The following is a 21920-nucleotide window of genomic DNA, read 5'->3' on the forward strand; positions in this document are numbered from 1 at the left end:
TACCTCACAGACTTGGATGGTATCTTTCCTCCAGTGTCCCTTGTATTCTTGGTCTTGGCCACTTAGCACATGTCTATAATAGTGCCATAATCCAAGGCAGTCATTCAAGGCCCAGTTTAGGTTTTAACCAAATTATCTGCTACAATGTAAACGGAAATGGAAAAAATACTTTCAGAGAGAATTTTGGTTATCAGCACCTCTGTTCACTATTATTATGAGTTCTGTACAGTATGAGATGGTAGGGTTAGGTAAAATAAGTATGTATAAGACATTGAGTGATTGAACTTGATCCTTAAAGGGAATGATAATATATTTTACAGATAAAGGTTTAGTTTATTCCTCATGGTTGGTGCTACTATAAAAATATGGATTTTTTAAAAAAAAAAAAAAAAAAAAAAAAAAAGATGCTTTTGGTTGCATTATGGGATGTGTAGAATCTTTTTTTTTCTTCTATTTTCTTTGTCACGTGATTTGCTAATTAGATAATATGCATTTTTGTTCACATTGTAAAATCAATAAAATTATGAATGTAAAAAAAAAGAAGACAATCCTGTGTTTTTGGAACTCAACCCATACAAGGGACTAAAAGTTAGGATATCCCTAGTCCTAGTCATAGACTGTTAATATTAATTGCTAATATATAGTCTATGGTCCTAGTAGTATATCCTTCGTGTTCCACTTCCGCTCCGGTGCTGCAGGAAATGCATGTATTTTCCGTTTCCTTCCGCTTTCTTTGTGTTGGAATTTTAAATTCGGTGGATTTATGAGGACTATTGTTAACTGCTCCTCAAATCTCTGCAGGGTAAATTGAGACATCTAGCTAGACTATCTGTCCAATCTGAGTTTTCTGTTGCACGACTATTTTATGCAGAGGTTACCACCGCCCATGACGATTCTGATTGGTTCAAAGAAATGCCATTAAACCAGACCACGTTTTCCTCCCATCCCCGAATGATATGTGGAGTAGCCAGACCTCTCCTTCAGCGCGCTTTGGAGGAGGGTCTGGCAAAGCGAGACTAGGATGTGCCTGACTAATGATAGTTTGCAACATAAGGGAGATGCATTATAAGCATTTTATTTGTTCCTTTTTTCAAGACTGACCCTTAACGTTAGTTATTATGAATGCATTGTCAGGGTCGTCACAAGAAAATGGCCAGGGTCAGATAAACCAATGAACCAGATGAAAAGATACACTCTTGCTCCGAGTTGGGATATTTTCGACGGCATTTGAAGGCGGCAGCGTGCTGTGCCCATAGACAGTATATAAGAAGGTTGTGCCTTTCCCCCAGCAGTAGCTAGATGGCGTCCGTGCCCAGTCTTCTCCGCGGCACTGAGACAGCTGAGTCACACATAACATTTAGCTAGAGACCAAGATAAATAGAGAGCTAGAGTGCGAAAAAGAGTCTACGGTCGAGAAATTGTAGCGAGTACGCTGATTTTGGACCCCAACTGCCTCTGACACCACGTCGAAAGATGCTGACGATAACACTGAAGACCCTTCAACAGCAGACGTTCAAAATAGAAATAGATCCAGAATTGACGGTGAGTAACGTTAGAACTTAACGGGGCTGAAGTAAACACGGTCAGGCCGGGAGGGCTGCCATATAGACTGTAGCATACGTGAATGTTAGCTAATGTTAATGTGTGCAGCAAAAAATGTAACGCCAGCCGTGGTAAAGGCTGCTCAATTCTTTAAAGGAGATAGGTGAGTTATTTTGCTTATCTAAAAAAAAAAAAAAAAAAGTAACGTTAGGTCAATGGGACAAATATGCGTAAGTTAGGACCTAGCTACAGTAACTGAGTTCATGTGAGGTAATGTAGCTTGAGCGTTAGCTCGTGAAAAATCGGAATTGAGCAAATTTCCCTTCAAAATAAAATAAAGCGTAACAACTGTAAACAAGCATCTCAAAGCACACCATACACTCTCTAAACAAAACATCGTAACCAAAGTTACGTTTTCATTTGCTAAACAGTAGTGTGAAATGTATAGTGAATAATCCAACAGGCTATTTTGACTTTGCGCCTTGGTATTCCTCAGGGGACGTTACAATGTATGAGCGACATGGAGGGTTTATATTGAAAATACCTACCGGAAATGTTCTTTAAACTTTCTTTCAGCTTGACGGTGTTTGGCTTGTGTCTTGTCTCACCATGAATGACGGTGCAATATTGTAAACCTCCTATCGCTAATATAGCAATGGGAAAGATGAATAGTAAGTCGTTGTAAGAGCTAAGAACAAAGCATTTCGAAATGTTCTTATCGTATAAGTAAGTAACATGGAGTACTTTATTTCAGGTGTGTTGAGCTAATAATGTTTCCTGTGAAGTGTCACCACGTGAATCATAATGACCATAACAGTCATGGTATACACAACTAACACTGACACCAACTTATTACCAATACTTTTACACTTACTTTTGGAATTCATGGTCAATAAATCTCATTTTATAGGGAATTATACCTCATTTTGAAATTCTGAATTATTTTGACTAATATTTGAGGAAACTATGTTGATGGATAATCGCAGGCATGTGTATGTCCAAATTTAGTCAGGAGACTGTTTTGAAACCATTTAAATTTTTTCAAATGCTATAAAATTGAATTGTGGGGGGGAACACAAATCAGGGGGTCTGGTCCTCCGCCAGAAAAATGTTTTTGATTTGGAATCCCATTTCCTGCATTTCTAAATCATTTATGGTCATTTATAATCTATGGTGATGCAAAATCCAGGAAATACTGAAATTGCGCCTAATGATGAATTAAACTAGAAAGAATAGTACTAAACTATGTATAAGAACAAGATATCTTACTTACTTTACTGCTTAAAATTGGTGGCAGTCACAGATACTTATACAAAAAATAATATCAAACTAATTTGAAATTTGGGGGTGGGACATGGCCCCCCTGTCCCCAGTTGAAGTTACGCCCTAGCCGGCAGCAACAGTCAGGCCTTACACTGACTCTAATTTTCACTGACAAAGTGTAACATTTGGAGTTGTTTAAGTTTCAATAACTCCATGGTTTTTCCCTATCATTATAAGGCTTAGCTGCAGCACTAAAGCCCTTTTGGGCACCACCTTAGTCAAATGAATGTAAAATCATTCGGGAGCATCAAAACTCACTAAAATCCTTTTTCAGAACTAATGGTTGTAGTTTGTCAGTGTAACGCTTATCAGTTCAATTTTCTAAGCACAAACGGACATTTGGGAAAACAGAAAAGTGGGTTCAAATATCCAATTTTTCATTTTTTTTCCCACCTTGACAAATTAAAAAATTGGATCTTTAACCTGTTTTTCCAATTTTCTGTTTTTTATTCAGAGGATCAGAAATTGAGAAAATTACAAAATTGCGTCTGGGCTCCAATTATTCAATACTGAAATGGTATTCTCTTCCTCTACTTTGTGGAATATGCAGGTCATTAACTGCATATGGACCAAAAAAAACCCAAAACTGATAGACTTTGGGGTCAGAGGTGCAACTGATGGTTTCGAGTGGGGGGGCGTAGCTAGGTGGAACGAGGGAGAGAATACCATTGCAGTATTGAATAATTGGAGCCCAGACGTAATTTTGTAATTTTCTAAATTTCAGATCCTCTGAATAAAAAATAGAAAATTGGAAAAACAGGTTAAAGATCCAATTTTTTAATTTGTCAAGGTGGAAAAAAATGAAAAATTGGATATTGGAACCCATTTTTCTGTTTTTCCAAATGTCCGTTTGTGCTTAGAAAATTGAACTGATAAGCGTTACGCTCACCGTAGTTGGTCTCTGGTGGACTTATTTAGCAAGTCTTATATTTAAGGTTTTTGATTGTTTTATTTATTTATTACCTGCTCTAGCTTTTCTAATGTTTTAGACACAGATAATGTACTAATATTGGCCCATATTTTTTTTTTAGACATTTTCTAGAGGGAGGACCCCTCAACCCCCAGACAAATACGTGCACCTATGTCTTCCTCAAACCGAGGGAAAACACTGAACTCTCCCACTAATATCAATGCTTCTTCTGTTGATGTTTGTCAGGTCAAAGCCCTGAAGGAGAAAATAGAGAAGGACAGAGGAAAAGATGCATTTCCTGCTGCAGGACAAAAACTCATCTATGCAGGTGAGCCAGACGATGACTTTGACGGAGATGCAGACAAAAAACCCACATTGAATTATCGTATTCAGTTATACCATGGCCCCAACAAAAGCTTGGTTTGTTTAATTGGCAAGTGTTAAAATGATATATCGGGACAACTCAACTCACATTGTTTCTTTTTTTACTCCCCTTTCCAAATCATACCTTAGCGGCAGTACTTAGAATTCACGTTGGGTAATTGAGTTGTGAAACTAACCTAACCATTGGTTAAAATGACTGCAAACACACTTAAACAAAGGATGTAGATGGGGCCATGGTGTAGGAGCCAAAATGCGTTCCTAGGTGTCCACATGTAGAAAATGTTGGACTGGAAAACACCACTCCACTCCACTAGAACACCCCATGCTTTATTGCTTACTTAAAGCACTAAAGCAGTGAGAATACTCAACTTGCAAATGATCAGTATTCTCACTTATTAGGCTGGTTATTGTTAGTCCACGGTTTGATTTTAGGTGATGAATAAAATAGATCAAAGTCCACATATCAATGTTCAGAGGTCAAACAAAAAAAAGTGCGCAGTAAGAATTTTCACATTTTGAATCAGAATTGTCAAGCCTTGCCTATCGTCGACTGATCGTCGAATCATGTAGGTTGGCGGGGTGACCGTTAATGGCGCGGTTGGATTTATTTACCTACTTTTAAAATGATTTACTAAAAGCCTCGAAGATTCTCGACGAGACGAAACAGATTTTGAGCATTGCAGGGAAAAGTTGCAGCGGTAATATGGTCGAGCGACCTAGAGAGTGACTGAAGAGAGCCGTAGCAGGTATCTCACTATCACTAACAGTATCAATTAAATTTTATTTATAGTATCAAATCATAACAAGAGTTACCTCAAGACACTTTACAGATAGAGTAGGTCTAGACCACACTATAATTTACAAAGACCCAACAATTCCAGTAATTCACCCAAGAGTTAGTGCGACAGTGGCGAGGAAAAACCTCCTTTTTAGGGAGAAACCTCAGACAGACCCAGGCTCTTAGTAGGCGGTTGGGGGTACGATGAACAGTGGCAATAATAGTCACAATAAAGATAATGGGGCTATGACTAGAAATAGTAGTTGTAGTAGTTCATGGCGTAGCAGGGCACTGCAGGGCGTTACAGGGTGTAGCAGGGCACTGCAGGGCGTTACAGGGTGTAGCAGGGCGTAGCGGGGCACTGCAGGGCGTTACAGGGTGTAGCAGGGCGTAGCAGGGCACTGCAGGGTGTTACAGGGCGTAGCGGGGCACTGCAGGGTGTTACAGGGCGTAACAGGGCACTGCAGGGCGTTACAGGGCGTAGCAGGGCACTGCAGGGCGTTACAGGGTGTAACAGGGCGTAGCGGGGCACTGCAGGGCATTACAGGGCACAGCAGGGCATAGCAGGGCACTACGTATCCACATTCACAGACACGACAAATGATATTTCCAGCTTTAAAAAAAGCCTGAAAGTCGGGTGTTAGGACGGAAGTAAAGAGTTGTTGTGCTATGAAGATGTTACACCGTTTTTATCGTCACATTGGTGTAAACTGGCAGCTTTCTAAACGTCGCAGACCAGTGCGTTGCAAGTTTACACTCGTCTCGTCCAGAATCTTTGGTCTGAACTGGACTTTACGGCGCTACGAAGATTGGACTGTGAGACGGGCAGTCGAATCGGGCTCTTTCCATCGAAGCATCGAATATTCGACTATTCAGGGTCACCCCTACGTAACACAACACAGTACTAGAATTTGCTACGTAGGATAATAGCTTAGCCACTGTGTACTTGTTACCGCCTCATGTTAGATTCTTCCTATAATTTGGACTATCCTAGCTTCTTATTCCAAAATTGTGTCAGGAATCTTTTCTCATTTGCGATTTCTGCTTGAACGTTGCAGGCAAAATCTTGAACGATGACACCCAGCTGAACGAGTACAAAATCGATGAGAAAAACTTTGTGGTGGTCATGGTTACCAAGGTTAGTGTCTCTTGGGGTTCTTTTTTTACACAGTAATGTCATAATTTACTGCTGCTTTGAGTTTTCTTTTAACAGAAATAATATTTTTTGTATTCACAAATGAATTCCAGTCTCTTACTTTTCTGATTATGGTTGCTATTAAGAGAACGTCAATGTCTTCCTCAAAGGGCATCCCATCCCTGGTAGGCATTTAATTTGGAGGAGCTTGCTTAGCAATGGTTGCAAAAAAATGAAAAGTAGAAGGGATTGAAAACAAATAGTGAATGAAAACCATTTTTATTTTTTTACTTATTTGGTCTACGGTAGGCATCACCAAATGTTGGACCGCGCTTTGGACCCAGACTGAGTGACAATTTCTGATAAATTTAATGAGAATAAATAATCTTCATAGACCTGCGCTTATGGTTCTTCCTGGGAATGTCGCCACAGACACTCTGTTCCCTTTCGACCAGGAGCAGAGCTTAACCTCGCTGCGGCACAGATTTCCCCCTCCTCATTCACTACCATACATATTTTTTTTTCAGAAATAAGGTCTCATGGGGTCCACCAGAAGGGGAGGGACTTTGTCTCTCTATTTGTTTAGCTATTATTTTAATCCCAGCTTTTGTGTAAATTACTATTATACTAGTCCAGGGGTCTTCAACGTTTTATTAAGCCAAGGACCCCTTAACTGAAAGAGACGGAGCAGGGACCCCCTACTACATATAAAATTGAGTTGCATATTAAACTGGGCCTACAGTAACAAGTAGGGCGGCCTAAAGCCTTTATACATACCTTTTTAATGCACAGAATACTAAGCTATTAAAATAGCCTGATAATTCTTAATTAATGAATTAATTTTAAACATACATGTTTACGTTAGTGAATCCTCAGGATGAACTCTATCTGTGGATGGCTGTCTTAGTGACTACCTAGTCTATATCCTTCGCGTTCCACTTCCGGGATTGCACCGGATTGCATGTATTTTCCTTCCGCTTTCTTTGTATTGGAATTTTAAATTCGGTGGATTTATGGGGACCGTGGTTAACTGCTCCTCAGATCTCTGCAGGGTAAATCCGGACAGCTAGCTAGACTTATCTGTCCAATCTGAGTTTTGTCTCGCACAACTATTTTGCAGCGGCTCTGTGCGGAGTTTAGCACCGCCCATGACGATTGTGATTGGTTTGAAGAAATGCCAATAAACCAGAGCACGTTTTCTTCCCATCCCCGAATGCTCAGCGCTCTTTGAAAGAGGGTCTGGCGAAGTGAGACTAGTGAGTACCTTACCTATAGGCCAGTTAGCAGTGGGGATTTATAATAATAATATGTTGGATTCATGTTAAGACTTTTTAATTTTTGAAATGCGCTGACTCTGAAGACCCCTTAGAGGCCCGGACCCCCTGTTAAAGATCCCTGTAATAGTCTATATCGACAGGTTTACTTATGTGATAGTTCCAGTGCCGCCGGAAGTTTACTATCTACTCTAACTGGGACGTTTTGGGACCAATTGGCGGGGAATTGCTATGGACAAAATACGCACAGCGATACACTGGTAAGAGCAAATGAGGTTTAACCATGTATCCAGCTAATTTAAATAGCTCACATTACTGTATTGTACGGACAGTTAACTTCATTTAATATTGTAAATGGTATTTGCGGGGTGCAAATGTTCGAGCGCTGCCCAAGATGATTGTGATTGGTTTAAAGAAAATGCAAACAGCCCCTGACCGTTTAGTCTCCTATCCAGAAATGTTGTGTGGACTAGCCAGACCTTCCTCCGCAGCGCTGTGGAGATAGAGCTGACAATATGAGACTACTATAATACTGACATAGAAATATAACTGTGGAATTTACAAACTTAACCGCCAGGTCTAGTTGAGTGAAATGAACAATGCAGTGCTGCCACCTTTTTGATAATCATATCCATACTACTATGATCAATTCTCAAATGTCTTTTTAGCCTAAACCAGCCCCTACTCCACAAGCAGCACCTCAGCCAACAGCCCAACCAGCTGTGGCTCCAGCACCAGCACCAGCACCATCCTCTGCTTCAGGCCCAGCACCCGCCTCTGGCACAACACAAGAGCCCTCCACACCGAAGCATACAGCGTCTGCACCCACACCTACCCCACAGTCGGTGCCTCGCTCTGAACCCCCGCCCCCAGCGCAGGAAAACACCCCCCTGGCTTCTGTTGAAGCAACAGCAGCTCCGGACTCAAACACAGCCCCGGGCTCAGCTCCAGCCTCTGCTTCAGCTGCTACTCCAGCCTCGGCCCCAGCTCCAGCTCCAGCTCCCAAAGTTGTCCAGACAGCCCCGGCCTCGGCGTCAGCCTCGGCCCCTGCAGACTGCCCCACCGCCACACCAGACCCTCCCCAGCCAGAAGAAAAGCTAAGCGAAGACCCGGAGAATGAGCCAGCTGCCACTGAAGAAGTCCTATCCATTGCTTCAAGGTTGGAGGAAACCTTTGTTTATGTACATTGAAGGGTTTAATTCATCATCTGGTTGTCCAAGAAACCTGTTAAAATAAAAGAGTTAGAAAACCTGGGTCAGCTAGGAAAGCTCGTATTGTAATCATGGGAACCTGGTTTAGGTGGTTAATGTAATTTGAACAAATTGGACGTGTTCTAATGGCATAAAAACACTTAGAGTAACTTAAAGGATTTTCAACCTGGACGCTATTTTCCTATGTTTTTGTCTAAATGACTGAAGGGCAGCTTTAATTTCCGTCCACTAAAAGTGCTGTTTTTGCCACTGACAGACTCAGATTAATATTCTAAGTGTCTGTTATGGAAAGGATCCCTACAGAGATATACCTTTTTGTTAAAGACTAAGATCCTTTTTTGTTTAAAGGCTCTGACACACCAACCCGACGGCCGACTGTCGGCAGAAAAGGCAGTCGGGCTGATCAGTCGGCTCCCGTCTCTCAAAAAAGTGCCTTGGAACACACCGAAGCGGCGCCGACTTGAGTGTACGTTCTGCGCGTGCGCGAGACGTAATACGTCTCCATAACAGCAGGCGACGCTAATCTGTATTGTCGCCCAAAAAATGGTGGGAGATCTGGGTTTGATTCCCACTGCGATACATCAACCAATGTGTCCCTGAGCAAGACACTTAACCCCTAGTTGCTCCAGAGGAGTGCGACCTCTGACGTATGTAGCAATTGTAAGTCGCTTTGGATAAAAGCGTCAGCTAAATGACACGTAATGTAATGTAATAATGTAATGAAAACCAGAAATGACGGAACATCTCTCTAGATCTAGTAAAGGCAGAGCACGTTGTCATCAGTCATTGTTTTCATCAGAGAGTGTTGATAGTAGTCAAGAAGGATCGTTGTTGTCATTACTCGCTGAACGGAAGAAAATACGATGGCTAGTAATAAGAAGATACTGGCGTTGTCAGCTCTCGGGCTTCTTCTTGTGGAAGAAGCACTGATTCGCTAGTCAAGGGCTAGCACTCCACCAATCAGATTGGTCATTGAGTCCGACTGCCCACCGGCTGATTCAACAAGTCAAATTGGCCAAAATGGATGCCGACGGCTCCTCCGACTGACGACGGCACGTAACACCGAACAGACTCGAGTCACCGACCTTCTCCAGACTGTCCGACGGCTGATAATCATGTTGGTGTGTCAGAGCCTTAACATGAAACTGAAAAATCGCACTGAAAAAACTGAAAAAACGCACTTCATTCAAAGTCGACAGAGACAAAATAAACCTATCAAAAGCCATCTGGGTTTATCTTTCCACTGTTCCAACAATCACCAATCTGGTTTGGCCATTTCCATGTGAAAATATGCTGGCTATTGGTGATTTCGAAACTGTTTAATGTTAAACAAAAAGGATCTTACTACTTAACAAAAAGGTCTATCGCTGTTTGGATCCTTTCCATAATGTTGTCAGACACTAAGAATAATAATCTGAGCCTGTCAGTGGCAAAAACAGCACTATTAGTGGATGGAAATTCAAGATGCACATTTTCCCCATAGGGTTACATTGCAGCCCGGTTCACGGATGCTGGTTCCAGTGTTCTTGCTCAATACTGGATCAATTTCAAAGATTATTATTATTATTATTATTATTATTATTATTATATTATATTATATTAGACACCAGTGCATGGGAAAATAGGGTCCAGGTTGAAAAAAAAAAAAATTTACCCTTTAACTGCTACATTCTGTTTTTTTTCTCACCTACAGAGAATCACGATTTGTGTTTGTCTTTAACAGAGAGACTGTTGCTGAGCAGTACTTATCAGTTAAAATATTTCTTGTAGTTTAAGTGTAACCTAAATGAGACTAATAATAAGACTTTTGCCATGGTCCTGTTCACTCATAGCAAGAAATATGTAGTTTTCAGTAGGACTGGGTACCGAATTCAATACTTTTTTAGGCATCGACCGAATTGCCTCTAAAGTATTGAGTATCAAAAAATGTCTCGTCATTCAATACCCAATTTCAATACCTGAGGAGTAAATCCCATCAGCGTCAGTAAGCTAATGAGCACGCAGCATGCTTCTACCAAGATCTAACAATGTCTGTGATTGGCTGTCTAACGCTAAACTCTGTTACGCACAGAGACTGCTCACGTAGTAGGAGCTGAAAAATAAATAACAAGATTGTGCCGCAATTTCTTTTTTGTTTTATAAAATTGGCATCGACAAAAGTATTGTTTAGGAACCGTTATCGAAGTCAGGGTATTGGTAACGGTACCAATCGGTTTTTAACGATACGCAGCCCTTGTTTTCAGCGTGTACATTTGTAGCCATAATAGCGACACTAGGGATGGTGATGTCGGTCTGTCTGTCGAGCGGTCCACCAGACTGATCAGATTGGTCCAGACTGAAATGTCCCAACAAGTGATGGAAGAATGGCAATTGCATTTTGTACAAACATTTATGTTCCTCCTAGGATGAATTGCAATAACTTTACAGATCCCGTAACCTTTGGTCTTCCATCATTAGGTCAACATTGTAATTTCTCCCATCCTTTCTTCTGGTTCATGACCAAATACCTGCATTAACTAAATCCATTCCCATCAGCCATAGCTGTACTTTGTGTTTAATTCTAATTAGCCAGCATGCTCACATGCTAAATGAAGTTGGTGAACATTATACTGTACCTGCTGAACATCAGCATGTTAGCATTGCCACTGTGAGCATGTTAGCATTTCGCAGCCTCACAGAGCTAGGTGGACTTCTTCTTGTTTGTTTGAGTCTCTTTCTTGAACCTTGTTTCTCTGTTAAAATGTATGCTTATTATAATTGTTTCTTTGGAATGTTGATTTTTTTTTTTTTTCTTCCAAAGCCTCGTTGATGAACTGGGTCTCCTTGAAGAAGCAGCGTCAATACTGGGTAATATATATCTATGATTTTTATTCCCTCTGTCATAAATTCATACCACTGTACTGGTTATATTTTGCTTTTTGCTTTAACCCTCAGCGCCTGGTTGATGTTTGAATGAACTACATACAGGGATGCAAACAGCGCGCTTTTTAGCGCCTCCCGCTTTTTTCACGTCAGTTTGAGTGACTTGTGTGAATCGTGCAGATCCGAAAAGTTTTTTTTTTTAAGGGGGGGCGGGGTCCTGATTATAATTTCACCAACAGTAATTCTGGATTGCCTCCACCAAACAAGTAAATAGGAAATAAGCAATCCGAACACTGCGCGCCAAACAGCAGTATGCTCGCAAGCGTGAACCACTAGTGTTTCTTCTTCTTGCTGCGTTGCGTATCTTTTACCGTCTCGACAGTCGTCGACACTTTTTGACTGGCGCGATGGCAGCAACCGCCAACAGCTGAAGTGAGTCGTTCACAACCTTTCTTTTTAGTCAACTCTGCGTACGCAAACAATGTTCTCAACGCTGGAGTTCATGTGTAGAGCCCCTGGTGATACTTGGAGCAAAGTCTCATGTTGTGAGGAAAGTGAGGCACTTCTTGTGCAACAGATGGATAGAGAGTTTATGTTTTCGGAATAAAAAATGAAATTGAATATTCCAAATTAGTGTCGGTGTATTTTGATTTTTCAGAAATTCATTTTACTCTATGTGCCTATAAGGGTGGGCCGGGGATGGCAGGGGTTGGTGGCAATGTAAGTATCTTGATATTTGCCGCGGGGCGAGGCCTTCGATTACCTCTCTTTTTTTTTGACCATACATGTGTTTGAATCCCTGTAGATAGTATTTCAACCACATCGAAATACAAAGTGTTTCTTGCTGTTCTCCTCCCTGCGTCATCCCACTGCCTCCTTGATCTCCCTCCAACAACGCTGTGCCTTTTTGTGTGTCTTTTTAGTCTCAACACGATGAATTGTCCAAATAGGTATGATGGAGTACACTTTCAGACAGTCTCTTCTTGTAGACATTGAACTGAATTTCCCCAAGAGGGATTTATAAAGTATTCCTTTCTTTCTTCTTTATTGCACACAGTTGAGGGTCCTAGCGGTCTAAGGTTGCTTTCACAACCTGCCTTGTTTTGGTCCGTTATTTATACAGTGAGGAAAATAAGTATTTGAACACCCTGCTATTTTGCAAGTTCTCCCACTTAGAAATCATGGAGGCGTCTGAAATTGTCATCGTAGGTGCATGTCCACTGTGAGAGACACAATCTAAAAAAAAAAAAAAATCCAGAAATCACAATGTATGATTTTTTAACTATTTATTTGTATGATACAGCTGCAAATAAGTATTTGAACACCTGTCTATAAGCTAGAATTCTGACCCTCAAAGACCTGTTAGTCTGCCTTTTAAAATGTCCACCTCCACTCCATTTATTATCCGAAATTAGATGCACCTTTTTCAGGTGTCGTTAGCTGCATAAAGACACCTGTCCACCCCATACAATCAGTAAGAATCCAACTACTAACATGGCCAAGACCAAAGAGCTGTCCAAAGACACTAGAGACAAAATTGTACACCTCCACAAGGCTGGAAAGGGCTACGGGGAAATTGCCAAGCAGCTTGGTGTAAAAAGGTCCACTGTTGGAGCAATCATTAGAAAATGGAAGAAGCTAAACATGACTGTCAATCTCCCTCGGACTGGGGCTCCATGCAAGATCTCACCTCGTGGGGTCTCAATGATCCTAAGAAAGGTGAGAAATCAGCCCAGAACTACACGGGAGGAGCTGGTCAATGACCTGAAAAGAGCTGGGACCACCGTTTCCAAGGTTACTGTTGGTAATACACTAAGACGTCATGGTTTGAAATCATGCATGGCACGGAAGGTTCCCCTGCTTAAACCAGCACATGTCAAGGCCCGTCTTAAGTTTTGCCAATGACCATTTGGATGATCCAGAGGAGTCATGGGAGAAAGTCATGTGGTCAGATGAGACCAAAATAGAACTTTTTGGTCATAATTCCACTAACTGTGTTTGGAGGAAGAAGAATGATGAGTACCATCCCAAGAACACCATCCCTACTGTGAAGCATGGGGGTGGTAGCATCATGCTTTGGGGGTGTTTTTCTGCACATGGGACAGGGCGACTGCACTGTATTAAGGAGAGGATGACCGGGGCCATGTATTGCGAGATTTTGGGGAACAACCTCCTTCCCTCAGTTAGAGCACTGAAGATGGGTTGAGGCTGGGTCTTTCAACATGACAATGACCCGAAGCACACAGCCAGGATAACCAAGGAGTGGCTCTGTAAGAAGCATATCAAGGTTCTGGCGTGGCCTAGCCAGTCTCCAGACCTAAACCCAATAGAGAATCTTTGGAGGGAGCTCAAACTCCGTGTTTCTCAGCGACAGCCCAGAAACCTGACTGATCTAGAGAAGATCTGTGTGGAGGAGTGGGCCAAAATCCCTCCTGCAGTGTGTGCAAACCTGGTGAAAAACTACAGGAAACGTTTGACCTCTGTAATTGCAAACAAAGGCTACTGTACTAAATATTAACATTGATTTTCTCAGGTGTTCAAATACTTATTTGCAGCTGTATCATACAAATAGTTAAAAAATCATATATTGTGATTTCTGGATAGATTATGTCTCTCACAGTGGACATGCACCTACGATGGCAATTTCAGACCCCTCCATGATTTCTAAGTGGGAGAACTTGCAAAATAGCAGGGTGTTCAAATACTTATTTTCCTCACTATATATATATATATATTATATATATATATATATATATATATATATATATATATATATCTATATATATATATATATATATTATATATATATATATATATATATAAAAATTTAAGGGATGATAACTCTCAGCTCAATAAGATGTTCTGACCCAACATCGCTGGTCGTCTGTGCGACATCATCATCTCTCTCGCCTTCACTCGCTGTCTGTCAGCTGCTCATATTGTTCGCCTTCTTCTAAAATATTAGAAATGCTAAAGCAGAACCAGAAAACCCAAGACAAGACGTTATAAATTTGGTGTTGCTCCATTATTTCTGAGACCAGAAGTGTCGGTAAGTTTCGGATATTCTGTCCAATAAACAAGCGACCGCCTCGACCGCGTGACGTGTGTTCACAGTGTTTGGCGCGTTTGATAAAGTGCGGTGTGAAAGCAAACCGAACCAAATAAAAAATGCAACAATGTTGCAACTGTCCACCGAACTATAGGTGTGAAAGCGCCCTAAGACACTGGCTGTAATTGTCACGTGCAGCAGACCCGATTCAACGGTCGGAAAGTTTGATTTTTACAAAATTATAAATTTGCGTTGACGTGCACAGCGGAGTAGAGCATTAGGGAAACTTGATTTCTCCAGCTAGATTTCTGTTGGTCAACCCAGATTTTGTGGCCTATATATGTTACTGGTTTTCGAATTGGCTTTTTACATGTGCAGGACAAGCAGTAGAGCGGTGTCACTGTGACAGCAGAGCTGCTGGATCAAAGGCAAGATAATTACATGCAGCGTTGCGTCCTTGTTTTTAAAATAATTCCATTCAAAATCTGACTAAAATTAACACAAAGTAGCATCCAGAGGTCCACTGCTGAACGTTTGACTATATGTGAAGTGACACATTTGCGCTGCGAAAAGCTGAGCTCTTTCTTTTTACTCGAAGTCTTTTTTGTCACACACACACACACACACACACACACACACACACACACACACACACACACACACACACACACACAGCAACCTGCTTACTTTAGTGCATGTAAACATCCTTCATATTACTTTAGATTCAGACATTTTCTTTAGTATCACAATAACCCAGGTGATTATTGCCTGTGCAACCATTGTTAGAACTACTAGTAGCTCATGTTGCAGGACCTTTCATGCTACAAATACACCAAAATGTAAACTGGAATTAATGGTCAACTATTTTGATAATCGATTCATCGGTTTGAGTCCTTTTCAAGTAAAACGGCTCTGATTCCAGCTTGTTAAATGTGAATGTTTTCTAGTTTCTTCTCTCCTCTGTGACAGTAAACTGTTGCGAGATTGAACGTGTTCCTGCTTCCATTGACCTCCTTTGTCTCTCTTCTGCCCCTCCTGTTGTTTCCACAGTGACAGGTCCAGCCTATGAGAACCTGGTGTCAGAGATTATGTGCATGGGTTATGAGCGAGAGCAGGTAGTTGCTGCACTCCGAGCCAGTTACAACAACCCGGACCGAGCAGTGGAGTATCTACTCATGGTGAGGACGTAACCAGCCCGTGTGTTTTTTTTTTTCCAGCCCCGCCTGCCACTGAATGCTAGAGTGTGAAGTAAATGTTTGTGAACTGCAGGGTATTCCAGCAGAGGCCAGTGATCTGCCACCTCCGGAGCCAGTTAGACACAGTGCTCCAGCCATCCCGCCCACCCCTGCTACACAAGAACCACTGCAGCCCCCAGCAGCGTTAAACAGTAAGAGCACACCTTTCAATCCTTCCAGAAAAATGCAGAGTTTTTTTGTGATTGTTGTGGGCAAAAATCCTTGATTATGCGGCACGTTTTCTTAAAAAATGCGATGGAATATGCGGGATATTTATGCAATTTTATGCGACGAAATTGCGGGAACTTGCAAAAATTGCGGGAACTGGCAAAAACTGCGGTTTCATCATGGCTTCATCACGGGGTTTGCAGCTTTTCGATGATGTTCACGTCGCGCAATTACGTCACTTCATAACGTTTCCATGGCAACAGGGGGAAATGGCTGCTCTTGTGTGAAGTAAACACAACATTTTTCAACTTTCTGCTAAGATAAATGTGACTTTTTTGCAACGAAAATGCGGGGATTATGAAATCATGCAAGCCCCGCATATTTTGCGTGGAAATTGGCAATTTATGCGGCGAAAGTGGGGCGTATTTGAAAAAATGCGGCCCCCGCATAAATATGCGGACTTTGGCTGATTATGCATTGAATTATGCGATCGCATAATTGCGTTTTTCTGGAGGGACTGACCTTTTAGCACCTCTATTTATGTAAACTATATGTAGAAATATAGAAAAAGACTGTCCCATCTGGTTATTCCCAGAAAATGTACACACTAAACAACAGCAGTAACCAGCCTGTTCCCTCCCCAGCAGGGCTGGTGTCTGGCAGCCAGCCTTCCCCTGCTCGGGGAGGCCCCGTCTCCACAGAGAACCCTCTGGAGTTCCTGAGGAACCAGCCTCAGTTCCAGCAGATGAGACAGATCATCCAGCAGAACCCGGCCCTCCTACCAGCCCTTCTGCAGCAGCTAGGCAGAGACAACCCGCAGCTGCTGCAGGTACCACACCAGCACACTCACCGCGCTACAGTGGGTTTCTGCCGGAAATGAAAGTGTGTCTGTTTTTTTTCTTTCTTTTACACCCCTTTCACACCACCTACCAGGGTCTGGCTAGGGTTGTCTGATCAGGGTTCAACCCTCCTTTTTGGAAATTCAAACCAAGCCAGTCTACACGGGTATATCTCTGGTCGTGACAATTCAGAGATCACCTGGGTCAAACAGGAAGCAATGCATAACAAGTACCTTTTTTAAAAAGTAAAAAAGTGCTAGAAAATGGGCGGGGCTTTCACGTCCTATTCAGTGAACAGCTAACATCACGCCAGTCCATCTGTATACCAGCAGAACTGTTTTGTAGCTACTTGAATCTGTCATTGTACAGTAGGGAGAGATAAATACAGCTTACTTTTGTGATTGTTTCACAGTGATTACGTTCTAAAGCACAACCACTTCTCAAATTAATTTTGTGCAGAGTGATTTCTCCTCCTCTGCATATTTATTGCTTAGCTGGACAAGGAAGTAGGTTACTCTAGTATTGGTTTTTGACTATTTTAAGATGAAGGGACTGTTCAGAAATGAATTGAACCGCTCCGCTCTGCTGTTTTTGAAGCTGCCTGTAATAATCCTAGTTATATACAGTCTATGGTGAAAACTCAGCGGGTTGTGCGGTGACCTGTGACAACTGCCCCACTGTCATTTCCAACCAATTGCATAATTTGTCCCGCCCCGGCTGTTAGCGACCCAGGCCGTGCGCAATTCACATTGAAATGGACTCTAGTCTACCCTGATCAAACCCACCTGGCGACCTGGGTCATGAAGCCGAGTAGATGGAGGAGGGTTACCCCATCCATACACACAGTCGACCTGGGTATAACCCTGGTAGAACCATCGGTGTGAAAGGGGTATTAGTAAGATATTTCCAAAACCCCTTAACCCTCTTGTTTTCTTCCCATCGGCCATGCAACTTTTTGTTTTTCTGGGTCAAAATTTTAAATTTAAACCGTAAGAAGCTTTTGTCGCTTTTCCCGGTGTTTTTGACGTTTTCTTTTTTTTTTTTTTTCTCTTCACTTTTTCCGACGTTTTGTCACTTTTCCGGAGTTCTTTGGCGATTTTTCTTCTGCGCTTTTGACGTTTTTTGTTCTTATTTTTACCGAAATTTTTGTCACTTTTTTTCAACGCTTTTTTTTATCAATTCTTTTCTTCCAAATATTATAAAATTGAATAAAACACCCACATTCAATGAAAGTAAGTAAACTGATCATTTATTTGACATGTGAAGAGCGTTGTACGGAACCATCCACGTTATTATTTTTGACAATTTGGTTGAAAGAAACCCACATTTCTGATATAGAAACTTTTTGGAAAAAATGGGTCAAATATCAACACTTGATAAGAAAATTATATACTACTTTATATATCTATTTAATCTAAATACATAACAAGTATGTATTTGTAAGCAATTGTGAATGATCTAGTTATTTTACACAAGTCTGACCAAATACAGTACGTCTGATAAAACCATGTCTGTCAGTTTCCCAATGTCTCCTGTATACTGTTTGAATGACTTTTTTAATTAGCTGTTTGGTCTCATGTTTGTGTGGTGCTGGGGACCTGTATATGAGCTGTATTGTAGTATTTATATTGTTTGTATGTATTACTTGCAGCAAATCACGCAGCACCAGGAGCGTTTTGTGCAGATGCTGAATGAGCCACGAAGCGGAGAGACGGAGGGGGACGGGGCCGAGGCTCAGGGGTCACCACAAACCAACTACATCCAGGTCACCCCGCAGGAAAAGGAGGCCATTGAGAGGGTCAGTTACCAGTGTCTGTATTTGTATGGAAGCAAATAAGAGACATACGTATTAAAATTTGAACAGCCACTGAATACTTAATATTGAAATCTTTTACTTTGAAAACCACGTATCTGAACGCATTTGTTCCGATGTCACCTCCTTGAAATTACATTATGAGATTTCGTGATTTGCAATTTCAAAAGCTGAATTTCTATATATTTTTACAACGGTCACAAATTCAGATCTAAAAATTTCTAGTTTCAGAATAAAAAAAAAAAATAAATAGATTCAGGTTGCTTCAATTCAAATGGTCAAATTTTAGATCTAAAAATTAAAGTTGAAAAAATTCATATAGCAACATCAGCAAATACGTCTTTTATTTGCTTCCATATATTTGGTCTCATTGATTTGTCCTGTTGTCTGAAAAATTGCACAACTTGCGCTTTGATCAAAATAGGGTTAAATTGACTTATAGTTTGCAAGTACACGTGTGTGTGTGTGTGTGTGTGTGTGTGTGGTGTTGGACGTCAGAGTACGGGCTTATCTGCTAATGTAATCTACCGACCGTTACCTTAAAACCATCCAGAAAATAGACGGTACCGTAGGGTGATTTAACGTCACCGCTCATTTTACACACAGTTGAACAACAAAAGAAAACGCTGAGTGAACGTTACTAGCTACATTTTCCATGTTTGGTTTTGAGTGGTATGCACCCCCACTAACCTGGAAAACGGTTTTAAATCAGTGACGTTACTACAGCGTGTTGGAGGAATATGCAGTCTCCTGCAGCGGAAAGTCAGAGGCAGAGGGGCCGTCACAGCAGTGTGGCTAACGTTAGCTTCTTGTCTCATCTGGGGTCTGATAAACAGTAAATTCATCAACTTCAGTGTCCACAATGCTATTTTCCAATAAACTGTAGCCATATTTCACGGGTGTGAGTGCGGATTTCATGTCGCGGCTTTCGTCGCTGTTTATCACTTATTGAGTGAAGTAGTACTCGCACTGTTTATTTGGTTGCCATAACTTCGCGAGTGATGACGTCCTGTCACTGTTCCAGTTGCTCTGCTCACCCTAGGGGGGGAGAGAGAGCGGATGAGTTCAGCAGAGCAGACGGCGCGACGAGTTTATGACTTTTCATTAACAGCTGAAGGAGCGGCGGTGCAGCGTTTTACATAGCGGAAACCCTGTTGTGCGTCTGCCCCATTTCTGATACCGTGGCGCTGGAAATTTTACCGTGGCGGACCGCCACTATGCTATCAACATAGAGCAGGGTTCATACGTTTTGAAAAAACCTGGAAAAGTTATGGAATTTAAAAAATGCAAATTCCAGGCCTGGAAAGGTTAAGAACACAACAGGACGTCACACAGATGGGCCGACACCCCCCCCCCCCCCCCCCGCCGCACCACCCTGCGACACATCGCTGAATCTGTCTTTTTTTTTTTTCTTTTTCTGTGAATGTCCCCGTAAGTAACCGTCTCAGCCACAGCCATACTGTTTTGTATGTATGTACTGTATGTAACATGAGCATGTGTGTTGTGTTCCAGTTAAAAGCGCTGGGCTTTCCGGAAGGCTTAGTCATCCAGGCTTACTTCGCCTGCGAGAAGAACGAGAATCTAGCTGCCAACTTCCTGCTACAGCAGACGTGGGACGACGAGTAACCCAAAACCTCACCTGACGCATCACCGTTCAACAGAGGGCCGCAGAATAGATGACAGCCCTACACCAGGTTCCACCAGGGAGGAACCGGAACAGGAGAGGGAAGGAGGACTGTTCTTTTCATGCCATGTGACTGTGGTCTAATTACGGGGGTGATGGTGATGGCGAAGACAACGCTGTTGAAAGTTAGCTGTGCTGCCCTACCCTCCATTCAGCCGTGACGATCATCATAAGCAGCTCAGAAACGGAGCTGATATCATAACTGCTGCCGCTTGTGCCGAGTGATCACACTGAGAGAAGTCATGCTAGGAAACATAGCAACACTCTGCATCACCTTCTCAGGCCAAACAGGCTTTGATTTCCAGGGTTTCCTCTGCAGTCAGCTCACAGACTGCCTGCAGAAGATGTGTTAAACTTACACTACGGTACATATACAGTGTACACACTACAGCAGGGGTGTCAAACTCATTTTCACTAAGGGCCACACTGGAAAATAACAATCACATAAAGGGCCAGGCATGTATAGTTTATTGACGTGCTTTTATTTCATTGAAAAAGTAAAATATCTTTGACCGTCTTACTGCATGTCGCATTTTTGTTTCTTTTTCCGTCTTTTTTGTGACTTTCTCTGACGTTTTTTTTTTTGCTTTTTTTCCGACTTAAAGCCCTACAAAAGTCAGAAAAAAAGTTCCTTAGCCATCATAGAGTTTTTAGCAAATCCAGAAACAGTTTCCCGTCTTTTTGGTTTGGCGCCCAGCTAGGCTTGCCAAAACTTATTGTGAACCTAAACTGATATTCGGGCCAGATCGAAATCCAGGAAGGGCTGGATTTGCCCCGCCCCCCCCCCCTCCCCGGGCCTTGAGTTTGACACCCCTGGCACTACAGAGTGTAGCTGTCGTAATGTATACATGACTAAAAACAGTGTGCGTTTGCAAACCCTCCATGTTGAGTTTACCTGAAAATGTGATGCAAACTGTTGACTTCACTGTTTTGAGAGCTAGCATTGCTTTATATTAAAGTTCAGGTCTGATCATTTCATTTATTCTGCCTCTGTATTATCCTTAGTAAAAAAATAAATAAAAAAATCCCAAACACTCAAAATATCTTAGCTCCATCTAGCACAAATTTCGGTGGTGTTTTGACCTTACAATAAGGATGCAGATGTGATTGACATCTGCAAAGTTATTGAAATTGCTGCAGGTGATTTTGAAACTTTTCAGCCCATTCCTACTAGAGGAAAAAAAAGACAAATTAGATGAAACGTTAGGAATGGAAATTCGAAAGGTTATAAAAGATAATAACTCATCATTTTGACTTACTATCTCAATTTTGTTAGTGTCATTATTTTGACTTAAAGGTGCTCTAAGCGAAGAAGTGACGTTACTTCTTGTTGACGTTTGAAGTATTTTCAAACAAAACAAGACTAGCCTGCCCCTCCCTCCTCCCCATCCCGTCCCCTCCCCCTCCCTTCCGTGCTTCCACGCACTAACCCCCCCCCCCCCCCAACCCCCACCCCAAAATCCTTGTCGGTTATTGGCTGGAACGCTGGAATACTTATGTTTGGTGGTGCAGGTTGGCACAGTTTGTTTTTGTTGGCGTTTGTGGAGCCTGGGCTGTCTGCAGAGACCGCATTTTTTTATTTTTATTTTTTTACAGTGTGTTCAGGGGACAGGCAGCTTGCGGATAGTGAGGAGATGTTTGCTGTATGTGACAAAAAATATTGTAGCCTAAAAAATGCGTGACATCGCTTAGAGCACCTTTTTAATAAAAAAA

At 41.8% G+C, this 21920-nt stretch overlaps 1 protein-coding gene and 1 long non-coding RNA gene across 6 annotated transcripts; one reads left to right on the plus strand and one right to left on the minus strand.

The window, feature by feature from the left end:
* Positions 1–1277: 1277 nt before the first annotated feature.
* On the plus strand, positions 1278–20599 carry rad23ab (RAD23 homolog A, nucleotide excision repair protein b). 5 transcript variants are annotated; one of them, XM_031311603.2, is made up of 10 exons: positions 1278–1542; positions 4022–4103; positions 5996–6075; positions 8015–8505; positions 11358–11404; positions 15519–15646; positions 15738–15855; positions 16516–16730; positions 18362–18508; positions 20036–20599. In XM_031311603.2, the coding sequence occupies exons 1-10, from the start codon at positions 1474–1476 to the stop codon at positions 20147–20149; spliced, it is 1491 nt and encodes a 496-aa protein (XP_031167463.1). In that variant the 5' UTR covers positions 1278–1473; the 3' UTR covers positions 20150–20599. The 5 variants fall into 5 exon arrangements, with proteins under 5 accessions (XP_031167463.1, XP_031167465.1, XP_031167464.1 ...); XM_031311605.2 differs by having other exon boundaries at positions 16516–16700; XM_031311604.2 differs by having other exon boundaries at positions 16519–16730.
* Positions 12174–20723, minus strand: LOC116058762. The gene is made up of 3 exons (XR_004107109.2): positions 20597–20723; positions 14125–14136; positions 12174–12184 (listed from the first exon to the last, which is right to left on the minus strand). It is a non-coding gene; the product is annotated as an uncharacterized LOC116058762 (long non-coding RNA).
* Positions 20724–21920: the final 1197 nt, after the last annotated feature.

This window comes from Sander lucioperca, chromosome 11 (genome assembly GCF_008315115.2).
Source record: "Sander lucioperca isolate FBNREF2018 chromosome 11, SLUC_FBN_1.2, whole genome shotgun sequence".
Classification (NCBI taxonomy): Eukaryota; Metazoa; Chordata; class Actinopteri; order Perciformes; family Percidae; genus Sander; species Sander lucioperca.